Genomic DNA, 16,062 nt, shown 5'->3' on the forward strand with positions numbered 1-16,062 from the left:
GATTGGAAAATTTGCCACTGGCGACCTGTGTTCTTCACAGATGAAAGCAGGTTCACACTGAGCACATGTGGCAGACGTGACAGAGTCTGGAGACGCAGTGGAGAACATTCTGCTGCCTGCAACATCCTCCAGCATGACCGGTTTGGCGGTGGGTCAGTCATGGTGTGGGGTGGCATCATTTTGACTTGTTTTATGGACATTACATCAAAGTTGGATCAGCCTGTAGTGTGGTTTTCCACTTTAATTTTGAGTGCGACTCTAAATCCAGACCTCCATGGGTTGATACATTTGATTTCCATTGATAATTTTTGTGTGATTTTGTTGTCAGCACATTCAACTATGTAAGAAAAAAGTATTTAATAATAATATTTAATTCATTCAGATCTAGGATGTGTTATTTTAGTGTTCCCTTTTTTTGAGCAGTATATATATATATATATATATATATATATATATTCCTAAGAGCTATACCCTCAAAGCCATTGGCCCATGAAGAGCTAAATTATATTAATTCCTGGTTAATTTTTTATAAACAAATGTGCGCCAAGCATGTCTGCTGTTATAAAAGAATATATATTTTTTTCTTTTGGAAAAGTTTTATTGGTACAATTCCTTTAAAAACAGCTCATACATTTTTTACATCATTTATACACATAAAAACGGCAAAAAAGCATAAAACACAGCATTTGAAAGTTACATTTAAATTTGTTAAAAAGTACATGTTGTGAAAACCAATGAAAACAACTATGAATAAAAGTACTTTCCTTGTAAAAACATCAAATCTGTAAAAGCCATTTAAAATGTGTACTAATGATCTAACAAAGGTAAAACATTTTTAAGACATGAAAAACATGTTAAAAAGCCACTTTGTTAAAAGGCTGTCTTCAGTCCCTTGTACAGGAGCGGGGTGAGTCTTTATCAAGCTCACCTCATCCTGCTCTTCTGAATGGATCATCGTTCCGTCCTTCAGGGCCCAGAGGGGATCCCTCCCCTAGGCGCATCGCCCTAGGCGCCGCAGCGCTGTCAGGCCGTGGCCGCCGGGACCTAGGGTGTTGTGGGGGACCCTTCGCTTGGGGTCGAGGCCCCCTTTCTTCCGTACCTACCATGGCCACTGCCTGGGGGGTGGTCTCTATGTTTTTCACTACCAGCAGGTTACGGGAGGACCACAGTGCTTCCTTCAGGCACGTGAGGGTGGACCAGAGCTTGGTGAAGGTCTTCGATGGAATGGGCCTTCGGCCCACCCCATACAGCACGAGCTGAGGTGTTAGGTCCTCCCCTGCTGACAAACACGAGGTGATCAGGGGGCCTGCTTCCTTCCACAGGTCTCTGGCAGCTCTGCACTCCCAGAGCATGTGCCTCACCGACTCTTCTTGGCCGCAGCCTGGTCGGGGGCACGGGGATATCCTCGCCATGCCCCGTGAGTGCATAACGGCCCTGACCGGGAGGATCTCGTGGGCGACCATCCAGGACAGGTCCCGATGCCGATTCAGGAGAGCAGGATGGGCCACGTTGCGCCAAACCGTTGTGGGCTCACCTATAGCGAGCCCGCGCACTGGACATACTGGTTCCCGATCCTGCACAAGAGAGAGAAGAGAGCGGTGTTTTGTTAAAACCGTGACTGTTTCTTTTTCCAGTTTAAAATGTCTTAAAAACTTCTGGAGCTGGACGTAGGGCGGGGGTAGCAGGAAAGAGACTGGGGCTCGCAGGTCGTCTGGGATCAGCCTCAGAGTCCTGAGGTAAGATCCCAGCCAGAACCGTGCGAGGGCCTGAGTCTTGTTGTTGACCGGGGAGGTGGCAAGGGTCAGATGTAACGCTGTGTAGCGGCTGCCCAGGAACAAGTAGAGGTCAGGCAAGCCTTTCCCCCCCTTGGACCTGGGCCTCTTGACCACCTCCCTCCTCAGCCTCTCCCACTTGCCTCCCCACAGGAAGTAGAAAAGCATCCGCTCCAGGTCTAAAATACTCCTTCGAGGGGGGATAAAAACAGAAATGATTAGTAAAAGCACAGGTAAAATCACAGCTTTAATGATTAAAACCTTGCCCTCAAGAGTCAGCTGTCATAGTCCCCAAAAACCCAGTCTCTGTCTTACTGTCCCCAGGATTCCACTCCAGTTGCCGCTCCCTCCTCCCCCCCCCGGTCAAACTTTACCCCCAGTACCCTTATGTCCGTCCGTTTGACTGTCAGAGGTAGTCTGGTCAAGTCTGGGTCTGCCCATGGTCCGAAGAACTGGGCCTCTGTCTTGTCTCTGTTCAGTCTCGCCCCAGTGGCTCGTCCGTACCAGTCAGTCCTGTCCAGAGTCCTGTCGACGGATAAAAGGTCGGTACATAAAATGTTGACGTCGTCCATATAAAAGACGCACTTGGCGGTCATCCCCCCACTCCCCGGGATACCCACCCCACTGATCCCTTGGTCCCTTCTCAAGACCTGTGACAGTGGTTCAATACAGGCCACGAACAGAAGAGGAGATAAAGGACAGCCCTGATGGACGCCGCAGTGTACTCCCACTGCTTTTGACAGATGCCCATTTACAAGGATTTTGCTGGTGATGTCCCCGTACAGCAGTCCCACCCAAGCTAAAAACCTGTCAGGGAAACCCATTTTTTGCAGTACCTTAAAGAGGTACTGGTGCGAGACCCGATCAAAGGCCTTTTCAAAATCTAAATTTAGGACTACAAGCCGCATGTTTCTGTCTCTCGCATAACAGATGGCATCTCGGATCAGTATCAGGCTGTCCGTGATCTTCCTTCCGGGCACGGCACAGGTTTGGTCCGGGTGGATCACCTCCCCTAAAACAGAAGACATTCTGAGTGTTAAAACCTTGGTAAAAAGTTTACAATCAAAGTTTAAAAGGGTAATCGGTCTCCAGTTCTTCAGGATCACGATCCCCACTCTAAAACTTTCGGGTAGTCTGTCGAGGTGTTCGAAGTCAGTAAAAACAGTCAGAAGTTCGTTGGCTAAAACATCCCAAAAGGTCAGATAAAACTCCAAAGGGAGGCCGTCCTCCCCCGGTGATTTACCCCTCTTAAAATGTTTCAGTCCTTGGTCGATTTCTGCCCTCGTCAGGTCTTTTTTCAGGTCGTCCGTGTTGGGTAGGGTCTTGTCAATGTATGTTAAAAGGTCCCCCATTGTTTCCTCGCACACATCTTTTACCCCAAACAGTTCCCCATAAAAGTCCTCGACCACTTCCTTTATTCCCTCTGTGTCTGTTTTTAAAACCCCGTCCTTGTTTCTCAATCCTGTCATAATCCTACCCTTACTAACTATTTTCTTAAAAAAGTACCTAGTGCACTTCTCCCCCTCTTCTAATTCCCTTTCATTGCTTCTTAAAATAACCCCCTTGCTTCTCTGTTCTGCTAAAAGTGCCATTTCCTTTTTTACTTCTTTGATGTCTTGGTTAAAATCAAAGCCCTGTTGGCATAGGTTAAAATACCTTTCCAGTCGGTTTTGCAGTCCCACTATGCGTCTATCTTTTTCTTTGCTTTTTTCCTTTCCTATCTCTCTAAAGAAAGTCCTCGTCCTTCCCTTCACCATTTCCCACCACTGTGCTCGTGTGTCAAAAAAGTCCTGTAGCGTCTGCCACTGGCTGAACTGCTCTCTGTACTGACTAACTACTCTATCATCTTCTAGAAGGGAGCAGTTCAGTTTCCAGGGCCCTCTTCCCACAGTCACACCCGAGGATAGTGAAAGGGTGCACGTCAGCATTACATGATCTGAGAAGAAAGCAGGGGTTATTCTAGCATCAGTTGGGGGACAGTCCCGGGTAAACAGATAATCAATGCGACAGGCTCTGGTGCCATCACCACTGGTCCAGGTGAAGCCCTCCTCTCTTGGATGCAGGGTTTTAAAGCAGTCAGTCAGTTTAAAATCCCTGCACAGCCCTTGCAATAAAACGCTTGACCTATCTACCTTAAAATCCCCTCCTGCCCCTCTCTTGTCTGCTCTACTTAAAACACAATTAAAATCCCCACCCACCACTAGAGGATCCCTCCCCAGCATGTGGGACTGCAGGTCCTCTAAAAGTGTGCACCGGTCATGTTTATCGTTAAAACCATACACGTTTAGCACGTTAAAATCCCTCCCCATAAAAGTACAATTGACTAAAAGAGCACGCCCACCTACCACCACCATGCTCCCCTTCACCACCACCTGTGGGGTCTTGATTAAAATAGCAACACCGTCGTTCTTGTTAAAATTGGAACCACTCCAAATGGAGGGCCCATGCTGCCACTTATCCTCCCATTTCCTGTAAGAGGATAATAAGGGGAGACCACACTCCTGTAATAAAAACACATCTGAGTTAAACCTTTCTAAAAAGGATAAAACCGTCTGTGCTCTTGTTGCTGTCTTTATGCTCCTCACATTTATGGTGGTGATTTTAAAAGCCATAAAAGGGGTTAGTAAAAACAGTGCTAAAAGAAAAGGCATTGAACAGTTAAAGGGGGTTAAATGTCAGGGGCTTTCTCTCTCTCCCTCCGGGGTAGGGGGGTTTGGAAGGGAGAGGAGGTTAAAACCGGACTTAAAAAGGAGACTTGGTTGGGGGAGTTGGAGGGGAAGGTTCTGGGTTCTTCCTCCCCCTGAGAGCTCTCCCACTCCACCTTTCCCTTTTTCTCCTCACCCTGTTCGGGGTCAGAGAGCTCCTCAGCATTTCTTTTACGTGGGGGGGAGGTGTTCCTCCAGAATCTCCCCCTCCTCCCCCGTACCTTCTGACACCGTCTCCATGGTGCTTTCCGACACCGACCCTATAATGTCTGACCCGCTTGGGGAGCTTTCACTGAAAATCTCTCCGGAGCCGTCTTTCTCTGCACTTTCTCCTTCAGGGGTCACATTAGTCTGGTGCAGGGGGGTTGGGGTGGGGAGGGTTTTGTCCTCTCCTCCCACTTCTTCCACCACTGCACCTTCCGCGCCCTCCACTACAGCCACCACCACCGGCTCCACAACTGTCTTCTCCACCACCACTACCGACTCCACTACTGCCTCCTCCTCCACCACCACCGCTACCAACTCCCCTACTGCCTCCTCCTCCACTACCACCTCGGCAACTGCCGTTCCCGCCCTCTGGCGCTCGTACGCCCGGTCCGCGGCCGCCCACTCCCTCCTTCCAGCCTTGGCCCTGTTGGCCCAGGAGGAAGGGCAGTCGCGGATGAGGTGGGACCGCTCGCCACAGAGGTTGCACGACCTTCCATTCGTGCACTCCTCGTAGCGGTGGCCCACCTCCCGGCACTTCATGCAGACGACCTTCTGACAGGCGTCTGCAAGGTGGCCATGTTCACCACACTTACGGCACAGCTTGGGCTGGTCCTGGTAGTGAACATGGCCCCTGTTCTCTCCGGATATAGAATATATAGTAACCAATCAGCTGCTGTGAATTATCTTGCACAACAAAGGGGAGGGGTTTGTTACAAAACACCATCGTGGCGGGAAAGGGTTTTTCCTGTGGTGCTGGATACATTAACTAGGTTATTCAAGAAAACACAGCTTTTCGGACAGCTTGCAAGCTAAATATCTGCGACTCGATTTGCATGATGGTTTCGGAAGAACCAAATCTTCCGAACACATTTGTGAAATTGTACTACATGTTGCAGGTAAGATTAAGGACCATCGCTTCGAACTATCCATATACAACCACCCATGAAATATTGCTAGTGAGTCACAAGTTGTTTCCATTAACTTGTCCAGTGATATTTTGTTGTTGTCAACATTTAGAGTTCGTGTAGAAAATAGATGCGACAATTGCCTGCTGGGGTATCGACTAAAACAGCTGGACGTAATGACGTCACGTCTGTCGAATAAAAATGTAGTTTTTGAAGCGTTTCCATTTCCCATTTAGGCAAATTGCGCAGACAGCCTGTATGCCCTCCCATCTATCTGTTTCGTGTAGCCAGTGGTGTAAAAAGTAGTCAATTGTCATACTTGAGTAAAAGCAAAGATACCTTAATAGAAAATGACCCAAGTGAAAGTATTTGGCTTTAAATATACTTAAGTGTCAAAAGTAAATGTAATTGCTAAGATGTACATAAGTATAAATATTAAATGTATAAATCATTTCTACTTCAACCGTTTGACGACACACAAGGGCACACTAACACTTTACAAATGTAGCATTTGTGTTTAGCGAGTCTGCCAGACCAGAGTGGATGACCAGGGATGTTCACTTGATAAGTGTGAATTGAACCATTTTCCTGTCAAGATGTAACGAGTACTTTTGGGTGTCGGAAAATGTATGGAGTAAAAAGTACACTTTTTCTTTGGGATTGTAGTTAAGTAAAAGTTGCCAAAAATACAAATAGTGAAGTACAGATACCCCAAACTACTTTAAATTTATTTTTACACAACTGCAGGTAGCCCGCAAAAAAATCATGGATAGAATGCAATAATTGACTAATATTTGCTATATTCTAATACATCTCATGTGCCAACGTATCGCCATGGTCCGTGCCATGGTGAAACTTGCACTCATGTAGATCTGAAATAATTGGATGGTAAAACTTGCCAGCCAAACAGAAAAGCAATGCGAATCAATTCAGCCATTCTTGAAAGTCAGGAAAAACACCACTTCCATCAGATCTGTTGCAATAACGAAAGTTTGACAGATTAAAAATCCACCCCAGTCCAATGGATAAAAATGTAATGTTTAGAAAATGTCTCCCATCTTCCGTTTCCATTACACGTTTTTTGTTGCGACATATTGCTTTTGTTAAATGTTAAACCTACTTAGCTACTGATATAGCTAGCTACACCATTCAGAGGCAACTGATTTAGCGCCTATTGATGATAGTAGTATCTTCAGACAGAGGGTGTTTTGTTAAAGAGCCCCAGCACTTGCTCTAAACATTAACTCATCGCTTGCGGTACGTATATTAGAAACACAAGGAAGGAATATTTCATATCAGCAAGGAAAAAATAATAATACAAAAGTTAAACTACACCACACCTTCAAAGGGTTAGTGTTCCCACACAGCCACATGTCCATGTTACATCACTTATTTATGGCAGACATAGGTGGCCACCTGTGCTAATTAACTATCTAGTGTTCGGTGAACACCTGTGTTGAAGATTAACTGGGGAGGACGTGTAGTTTGTCTACTAGAGGCACACAGCTTGTGGATCTGCACCAAACTGCTTCAGTAAGGTGTGTATTTTTCTTGAAAGACGCTTTCTTATGAAATATAAGGGGCATATCAGCAAATGTTCCGAAAACCGTTTTGAGCTAAGATTATTGAAGTTTCTAAACATTAAAACATAACATCAGAATTGTAGTTCGGATGTAGCCAACAGTGGGCGAAAGTAACGGCTGAAAACACTACACACGGAGAAGGGTTTGCAAGAGACGCTAACGTTAGTTAGTGACAAGCAACCATAACTTAATTGTAAAAACAGTGGGTTAGTTATGCATGGACTGGTGCCCTGGGTGTGTGGAGATCAATGAAATGGTAGGTTGCAATAACTGTAATGTACCATAACCACTAAAAGGAGACCTAGGACCAGCATGCTTCTCTTCGCTGACTAGCGCCAAAGATGATCTATCGCTATTTGGGTTTCCACTAGATAGCACAGTCAGAATTGGCAATATCGTAAAAATGTATGAAAACAATTATTCGCTTTTTGTTATTATTGTAAGGTTAGCATTGCTGCTAATGTTAGGTTTAAAATAAGATTTTAAAGGTCGACTTTGGGCACGAAAAACCCATCTACCTGCCCTGTACTCAATTTGTAACAGAAATGGGGTTTGCCTTTGGTGGTTAATCAATGTCATGTGCGCAGCGACCGTAGCTAGTTCGTTAGCTATGCTAGCCAGTGCAGTGAGCCAGTAACTCCGTATTTGTTTACGTCATTTCACATTTGTTTTTGGACGTAAACTGTAGAGATCGATAAAAAAGAGCACTTCTGTAGCCGAATACGTTATTCATGTGTTTTGTTTTTAAGCATTAAATGACCTGAAATGATGGTGAATTGACCTTTATTACTTTGTGGCTGAAGTATCAACTGACGACCGTCTATTCGCCCATCCGTGGTTTCCACTAGCTTCTTTAGCCACAAAGTTAGATTTCAGTCAGATGCCACAGTCAAAATTGGCTACAAAAAAAATGTGCTTTCGGTCATCATTTTAAGGTTAGGTATGAGGTTAGCAGTCCATGGTTAAGGTTAGGTTTAAAATCAAATTTTAAGAAGATACATTGTAGAAATGGGCGGATATTATAACTTTGTGGTTATAGAAGCTAGTGATGCCCCATCTTCGTCTCTGCTAGCGCTCATGCGAGATATGTTTCCGGGTTCTGAGATGACTTTTTATGCATTCACATTACTGTAGTATTGTAAATTCCCCGCCCATGTGCACCTGAAGTTTCATTGGGCACCTAACTAGCATTCTTCCCTGGACCTCCAGCATTGTCGGAGCTAGCTAGCAATCTTCTAAACCTGTTTAAGTCATTACCAAATTGAAATGCATCCCAACATTTAATTGCAGGAAATGAAGCCAGCGAACACCGAGAGTGGTGTCCCTGTACTCCATTCAGCAAAAGAGGGGTGCAAACCCAAGAAATTCACCCCAGATGAGGTACTGGTACCAAATCCCAGCTTCAAAGAAAATCAAGGAATGAAAAGAAAGGTAAGTGTGTCCACCCATATGATGACCACTGATCCATGACGCAATTCCAAAGTGCAAGTTCAGTTAATGTGTGCATGATTGTTTGTCTATAACTGGGCAATGGTAGTACTTTACAATTAAATGCAATTTGTCTCAGAAAAAAGCACTTCCTTTGACTTTTTCAATTCTTCCTTCCACTTTCAAAGAGGAGAAGGAAGACAAGGATGTAAGTGTTCATCACACACAGTATTTAGGCCAAATAACCTAGGTGTCATGTTTCATTAGGCACCAAACAGAAGAGAACTGATTGTATAATATTGAAACAGGGAGAGACTACCTCAAGTTGTCCAATGAAAAATGCTTGTTTTTCTTTTCTGTTGCAAAACGTTTGCTATGGTGTATGTGTAGAGGACATGAGTCGGTCATGGTTTCTCAAGGTCACGTGATGGGTAGCCCCTCCCTGCGAGTTCAAAATCTATTTCAGCCTTCAGGCCAATGGGGATAAGAGCCGTTAGACCAAGTGGAAATCCCCCAACTGGGGGCCCGATCTGTCGTGGGGCAGGAGATCAAAGGGGATGACTAGCGGATTTGAGTCGGTCATGGTTGCTCATGGTCACGTGATAGGTAGCCCCACCTGCGACTTAAATCAGTCGGTTCCCAGTGCCAATGGAGAATTTCCTCTTGGTCTAATGGTCAAGATGTTGGTTTCTTCCGTGGTAGACCCAGGTTCATGTGTTACATGTGGACTAATGCAGAGGTTTTCAAACATCTCCTCGGCGACCCCCAGGTATTCCACGTATTTGAACTATTCCTGGGCTGGCACACCCGGTTCAACTTGTTAACAAATGATCAAGCCAATGGTCATGTTCCCCTGCTCAGACGTTGCATGCATCAACCAATGGTTGTGTGCCACGTCATCGACTGCTGTCGGACACCAGATAGCTATAACAACATTGCGTTGTTAGGTGATATGTAAAATACCGATCCAAGTGTTGTGCCATACATCATCAACATCTGAGCAGAGGACACGACCCTTGTTTAGGCGATCAGGTGAGCTAGTTCAGGGCTATAACAATACTGTGAAATCTCTGTGGATCCAAGAGGAGACATTTGAAAACTGCACGAATGAATACAATCCTGTTGGTGATCTCACTTTACTCTTTGTTTTTACATTTCAGATACAACCTGGAAGTCTATCGATATATGAATTGGAACGGTTGGAAAATATCAGACAAAACCAAGTGTTCCTGTCCTCCATAAAACTGCTTGAGGTTAGTTTGTTGAAGAACAGAGTTTAAATGGCATCTACTTATGCATATTTTACTGAAACTCCTTGTGTGGTGAAATGAATAACATATATTATTGTTTCCTCAATAGGCCAAGCAGGATTTGAAACCAGAAAACACACAGCGAGGTCTCAAGAGACAGAACAAGTAATGACAGATTCAACATCTGTACTGAAAATATTTACTTCAATGTTTCCTGTGTATGTGCTTCCACTGTTCAGTCGAATCCGGTCTCAGTACAAAGTGAATGAGCTTCCGTTATACATACTCAGTCCCTTTAGGACATAAGGCCATATGAGCTTCTGTAACGTATGGCATACAGAATGTATTTATTATGGCCAGCTTGGATAGAGAATGTCAGTGTGACTCGTTTCTGTTTCTAACACAATGTAACTAATGTCTTGGCTCACTACAGTAAGGTAGCCTGGACAGAGATACTGCCTCCTCGCACCAAGTCCTTGAGAATCCAGAAGAAGGAAGCAGAGCGACTCCCCCTGCCGCCGGAACCACACAGGATTTATTATGAAGTCGAACGGGTAAGTGACTGATCAATAGCAAAATGCGACGTGGGTAACTGACCATAGGATATGCTCTTATGTTAAGAAATTGTACTTAACTAGACAGAAAAGCCTACTTCTCACATTTGTTCCATTTTAATCTTGAAACAATAGTTTATTTGTCATGATAATTGTTTGTTTGTTTATGTTGTGTATTTACTAAAGATTGAACGTGCCAGGAAGCCAGAGGGTCCCATTAGTATGGAGCCAATCAACATGGAGGAGGATAGTTCAATGCCACCTGAACTTCTCAAGCTGTGGACAGAGGTTGCACATTTGTTCACCATGACCTACTTTTCTCTAGCACGGTCCCAGATCTGTTTGTGTGATCTAGCCAACTCATTTGGCATGAAAATGACCATAACATTTGGCAAGACCGCACAAACAGATCTGGGACCAGGCTAACTCTTCAGTCCTATGTTCAGCATAACTGTTTGCAGCTTTGCTGTTCTTTTACAGTTTCATTTTATTACACAGGTTTTAATCAAAGAAGAAAAGGAGGAGTTGGGTCTGGGAGAGTGAGTTTCATTTTGAATGTTAAGGAATTAGGCCTTTTTTCTGAACGTTCTGTAACAAATGTATATATTTCTAGTATTTGATGGACATCCTGTGTTGATTTAAATGTATAGATGTGTAAAACCTTAACCTGTGTCAGGCTGACATTACATTGGGTACGTTTCCAGGTACCGTAGTACTCTGAAGAGCATGGAGCTGAGTGAAATTGGAGGAGTAGCTAAGGTGGTGAAGAGTCGTATCTTCTCTGTTGCCTTCCACCCGTGCAGCAGTCGTCTGCTCATGGCTGCTGGGGACAAGTTGGGTGGAGTGGGGCTGTGGAACCTCGTGAGTACATACAGTGAAACTGGATGCCGTAGAGTTAATGTGTGACTGGGCTTATTTGGTTTTTGATGTTCTTTCAGGAATCTGGTAGGGGTGATTTCGTGCTGCCGTTTGTTGTTTCCTCAGGACTCTTGCTGTGTTCAAAACATCTGGAAACTCAGGAAAAAATAAAAGTCCAAATCATGACATCAGTGATCTTCAGGTCGGAGCTCGAGAAAGAGGCCCGAGTTGGATGACCGTTCAAATCAGCAACAAAAAAATCAGTCTGATCAGTTGTTTTGAACACGCTGAAGTCAGAGGTTTCCGAGTTCCCAGTTGTTGTGAATACGACAACGGCGTGCTGCTGTTTGTTTCCTCAGGACTCTGATATGGGGGATGAGGGCGTGCTGCTATTTGAGCCACACGTCCAGCCGGTGGCCTGCATGGCCTTCTCCAGGTCACATCCTACAGACCTGTTGACCCTCAGCTACGACGGGACGCTACGGAGCACAGATGTGGAGAAAGCCGTTTTTGATGAGGTACAATGCATAATACAGTGATGATAATATATGGCATTTAGCAAGCTTTTCCAAAGCAACATAAAACGGTGAGGGCATGTATTTTCATATGTGACCCCAGTGGGAATTGGACACACATATCAGACTTTAGATTGCCTGTTTGGTCTTTGTTACGTTATCTCTGTCCTTTCTCCAACTAGGTGTATCGGATGAAGGATGGCTTGAGAACCTTTGACTTCCTGTCACATGACTGTTCGACGCTGGTCACCGGGGACTGGTACGGAGACGTTGCCATCGTTGACAGGCGGACTCCAGGGTAAAGTAACATCATTTTGATTTGCTCTCTGTACAAGGACTGGCCATTGTGTTATAAGTCAAAAGCTTATTGCTAATGCCTTATTAATGTTGGTCTGTCTCGTTTTACTCAGAACCTCTCATGAGTCCCTCCATAGCCTGGATACCAACACTGTTCGCTGTGTTCACGTCCACCCTGTTCAGAAGCAGTACATCATGGTGGCTGAGAACAGGTACAAAATGGGAATCAGTGCTTTGATGTGCAATATGTCAGCCAATCAGGTCGACCTATGTAATAATGGCAAGTAATCTCTATACAAGCCTTGAGACAATCCTATGGTTTAATAAGTTGAGTGATGTATTTTGTCAAGTTTGCAAAATTATTACTTGTAGTATAGTCCCATTTAAGGAAATCCACTTTCTATTTCATTGATCTTTTATATTGCTTAAACTGATATAGATTTTTTTTGTGGAATTTTCTCTAGTATTGTGAGCATTTACGATGCTCGATGTTTGAAGGCATCGTCGAGAGAGCCAGTCTCCCAGCTCTATGGTCACTCAAAAAGCATCTCAAGTGCCTACTTCTCTCCTGGCACTGGCAACAGAGTAGTGACCACCTGCCTAGACAACAACATCAGGTGAGTCTGCATGCCACCGTAAGATGTTAGTACATTAAAATATGTAAAGAGATGTAAAAAATGACTGAAGTTCAAATAAATAATTTGCTTATGTGCTACGATAAGTGTTTTAAAAGTTGCACTAAGCTATTGTCCAATACTTGAAACCTGAAATGTTTATCAATTAAATGTACTTTGTTTTTCAGGATTTACGACACCTCGGAACTAACCTCCAGAGCTCCGCTACTAACCTCCATCCAGTAAATTCATTATACTATCACATTTAGAAAGAGAAACTGACCAGGTATCTCTTGAGAAATAGTGTTTTATCTCTACTGGCTAAATAAAGATGAAATAAAAAAAACATTTGAAAGATCCCGCAACCTCTGTTTGCATTGGTTTCCTCTCCAATGCCGGTGTTCTAGTATGTGTGCTTTATACCAGTAGACACCAGTCAGCAAATCCAGAAGTATTTGTAATAGTGTCTTTGTGTAATGCTGATGAATCCATTTCCTTTGTCCCTCTTTGCAGACAGAACTTGTACACAGGGCGCTGGCTGTCCAAGCTGCAGGCGACGTGGGACCCCAAGAGGGACGACTGCTTCGTTGTGGGCAGCATGCAGCGGCCTCGCAGTGTCCAGGTATAAGCACTCCTTTGTTCCCACGTCTATCATCGAACCTCAACAACAATAAGTAAGATCTGAGGTCGTGTTACTATTCCCCTAACATAATCTGTAAAGTCGGTGTACAAGTTATGGATTATGTGGCTATGCATGGTATGGGTAACGTTTCATATATTTTGTATACAGGGGCACTGTGTCCAAGACAATTTTCTCCTCTGGGACAGTAATGTATATTCTTTTCTATCCAGGTGTTCCATGAGAGTGGGCAGCTCCAGCACTCCTTCCAGGACCCAGAGATGACCACCGTGCTCTCAGTCACAGCCTTCCACCCCACCAGGAACGCTCTACTGGGGGCTAACGCCTCCGGGCGGCTGTACGTCTTCACCGACTGAGAGCAGGATGCCTGTATGTGTTCGCTGCCTGAGAGGAGAAACCTGGGCCATTGTTCACAAAACATCTGAGTAAGAGTCCTGATCAGGATTATTCATTCTCCCTATTATTCATTATGATCTGGAAGGCTAAATTGATCGTAGATCAGCACTCCTACTCTAAAATGTTTCATGATACGGGCCCAGAACACATGCTTAGAATAGACCAAAATAAGTTGTTTTATGTGTCTTGCAAGCTGCCTTTGCTATTGTTGTTTTCTATCAAATTATTGATGTTTTGTTAGTTTAAATAAAGTTGTATATTTAGCCGAAGTTGTGCTTTTCATGTAGTTTAGCTCTTTCATTGGCTGTATTGTACCCGCAGTGAATTTTGTGATTGATGGTTTTATTCTTTCAATAAAAACTACCGGAATTCAGTGGCTACAGCCCTACAATCATTAAAATCAAAATCACTAAATACCAGTGTGTTGAAAATGTGTCCCATATCAGGCAACTCACTCTTCTGTGCCTAGGCTAATTTATTTACTGCAGTTTTTCCTCAACACCAAAAATAACATTACAGTGTAGGCCTACCTTAGAAGTAAGCTATGTTATTAGACGAGTAGGTTTAAGGAGAAGTGTTGTGTATGTTAGGCTGTGGGGGAAATTTCAGAAATTGTTTTCAAATTGATAAAGCAATCTTTGTTAATAATATGAACACCCTACCTTCAATTATTGGGCTTAAATTACTGTAATTATGTATTCTGTACTGGCTAATTTGCATTTGAATTACATTTGTACTTTGATTTGAATCATCTTTGTTCTACATCAGCCCTGAAAATGTCACACCAATTGAGCACCATCTTTAAGAATTAAGACAGGTGATTTGGTACCGTTGTAGACTAAGGCGTAACATTGACCTGTCCGTGGCCTTTTTAAACTTTCCGATCACTTAATGAGATCTCAGCAATGGTAAGGCCTGTCCTCGGGAAATAAAGTGTTTCTGAGAAGCATCTCTATAAGTTTATTTAAAATGGTCTGAGAAGAACAATGCATTGGCAGAGCAATTCAAGCCAAGTCGATATGCAGTGATAAGGGAATTTGAAATTGACTTGGGTGGGGTGGTCCAAAATAGGGGAGGGTTGTGTTTAAAATAAAAATGCACCTGGAAGGTTAGTTTATTTTTATTTATACACACTTCCGGTGAAAATATTTAGAACACCTACTCATTCAAGGGAGTTTATTTTTTACTATTTTCTACATTGTAGAACAATTGTGAATAGAACTATGAAATAACACATGGAATCATATAGTAACCAAAATAAGTGTTAAATGTAAATATAGTTTATATTTTGAGATTATTCTAAAAAGCCACCCTTTGCCTTGACAGCTTTGCACACTCTTGGCATTCTCTCAACCAGCTTCACCTGGAATGCTTTTCCAACAGTCTTGAAGGAGTTCCCACATATGCTGAGCACTTGTTGGCTGCTTTTCCTTCACACTGCTGTCCAACTCGTCCCAAACCATCTCAATTGGGTTGAGGTCGGATGATTGTGGAGGCCAGGTCATCTGATGCAACACTTCATCACTCCTGGAGTTGCATTGGGTCATTGTCCTGTTGAAAAACAAATTATAGTCTGACTAAGCACAAACCAGATGGGATGGCATATTGCTGCCTAAATATGGTTCCCAATCGGAGACAACGATAAACACCTGCCTCTGAGAACCACTCTAGGCTCAAACACATTAAAATTCCACAAATTAACTTTTAAGAAGGCACACCTGTTAATTGAAATGCATTCCAGGTGACTACCTCATGAAGCTAGTTGAGAGAATGTCAAGAGTGCAAAGCTGTCATCAAGGCAAAGGGTGGTTATTTGAAGAATCTCAAATGTAAAATATATTTTGATTTGTTTAACACTTTTTTTGGTTACTACATGATTCCATGTGTGTTATTTCATAGTTTTGATGTCTTCACTTTTATTCTACAATGTAGAAAATAGGTAAATAAAGAAAAACCCTTTGAATGAGTACGTGTTCTAAAACTTTTGACTGGTAGTGTGAATATGTATATTTATATATTCACAGTGTGTTCAGGAAAGAATTCAGACCCCTTGACCTTTTCCAAATTTTGTTAGGTTACAGTCAATTTCTAAAATGTATTACATTGTTTTTTCCCCTCATCTATCTACACACAATACCCCAAAATTACAATGTAAAAAACGGATAGTTCATTTTTTTTTTTTTTTAATAAATCACATTTACATAATGATTCAGACCCTTTACTCAGTACCTTGAAGCACCTTTGGCAGCGATTACTGCTTCGAGTCTTCTTGGGTATGACACTATAAACTTGGCACACCTGTATTTGGAGAGTTTCTCCCATTCTTCTCTGCAGATCT

At 43.3% G+C, this 16,062-nt stretch overlaps 2 protein-coding genes across 4 annotated transcripts; one reads left to right on the forward strand and one right to left on the reverse strand.

Moving 5' to 3' along the window:
• Positions 1 to 584: 584 nt before the first annotated feature.
• LOC135556819 (uncharacterized) lies at positions 585 to 6,744 on the reverse strand. Of its 3 annotated transcripts, none has more exons than XR_010458062.1 (2): positions 6,489 to 6,744; positions 585 to 1,574 (listed from the first exon to the last, which is right to left on the reverse strand). XR_010458062.1 is itself a non-coding variant. In XM_064990267.1 (2 exons), the coding sequence occupies exons 1-2, from the start codon at positions 4,079 to 4,081 to the stop codon at positions 930 to 932; spliced, it is 756 nt and encodes a 251-aa protein (XP_064846339.1). In that variant the 5' UTR covers positions 4,082 to 4,114; the 3' UTR covers positions 585 to 929. The 3 variants fall into 3 exon arrangements, 1 of the variants encoding a protein (XP_064846339.1); XR_010458061.1 differs by lacking the exon at positions 6,489 to 6,744 and adding an exon at positions 3,429 to 3,950; XM_064990267.1 differs by lacking the exon at positions 6,489 to 6,744 and adding an exon at positions 3,971 to 4,114.
• On the forward strand, positions 5,429 to 14,097 carry LOC135556801 (WD repeat-containing protein 76-like). Its single transcript, XM_064990248.1, has 15 exons — positions 5,429 to 5,580; positions 8,463 to 8,603; positions 9,761 to 9,853; positions 9,960 to 10,015; positions 10,284 to 10,404; positions 10,591 to 10,692; positions 10,903 to 10,943; positions 11,109 to 11,265; positions 11,622 to 11,780; positions 11,960 to 12,075; positions 12,188 to 12,286; positions 12,539 to 12,691; positions 12,877 to 12,930; positions 13,202 to 13,310; positions 13,541 to 14,097. Exons 1-15 carry the CDS (start codon positions 5,518 to 5,520, stop codon positions 13,682 to 13,684), a joined length of 1,608 nt encoding a protein of 535 aa, XP_064846320.1. The 5' UTR covers positions 5,429 to 5,517; the 3' UTR covers positions 13,685 to 14,097.
• The last annotated feature ends 1,965 nt before the right edge of the window (positions 14,098 to 16,062 follow it).

Source organism: Oncorhynchus masou, chromosome 2 (assembly GCF_036934945.1).
Source record: "Oncorhynchus masou masou isolate Uvic2021 chromosome 2, UVic_Omas_1.1, whole genome shotgun sequence".
Taxonomy (NCBI): domain Eukaryota; kingdom Metazoa; phylum Chordata; class Actinopteri; order Salmoniformes; family Salmonidae; genus Oncorhynchus; species Oncorhynchus masou.

What these genes read in the sequence shown, in the direction of transcription:
- LOC135556819 (XM_064990267.1), bottom strand. Translation starts at nt 4,081, where the DNA reads ATGGGGAGGGATTTTAACGTGCTAAACGTGTATGGTTTTAACGATAAA. An exon ending in TGGGGAGGGATCCTCTAGTG is followed by an intron (nt 1,575 to 3,970) that starts GTGGGTGGGGAT and finishes TCTCTTGTGCAG; the next exon opens with GATCGGGAACCAGTATGTCC.
- LOC135556801 (XM_064990248.1), top strand. Translation starts at nt 5,518, where the DNA reads ATGATGGTTTCGGAAGAACCAAATCTTCCGAACACATTTGTGAAATTG. An exon ending in CCTCCATAAAACTGCTTGAG is followed by an intron (nt 9,854 to 9,959) that starts GTTAGTTTGTTG and finishes TTTCCTCAATAG; the next exon opens with GCCAAGCAGGATTTGAAACC. An exon ending in CCGCTACTAACCTCCATCCA is followed by an intron (nt 12,931 to 13,201) that starts GTAAATTCATTA and finishes CCCTCTTTGCAG; the next exon opens with ACAGAACTTGTACACAGGGC.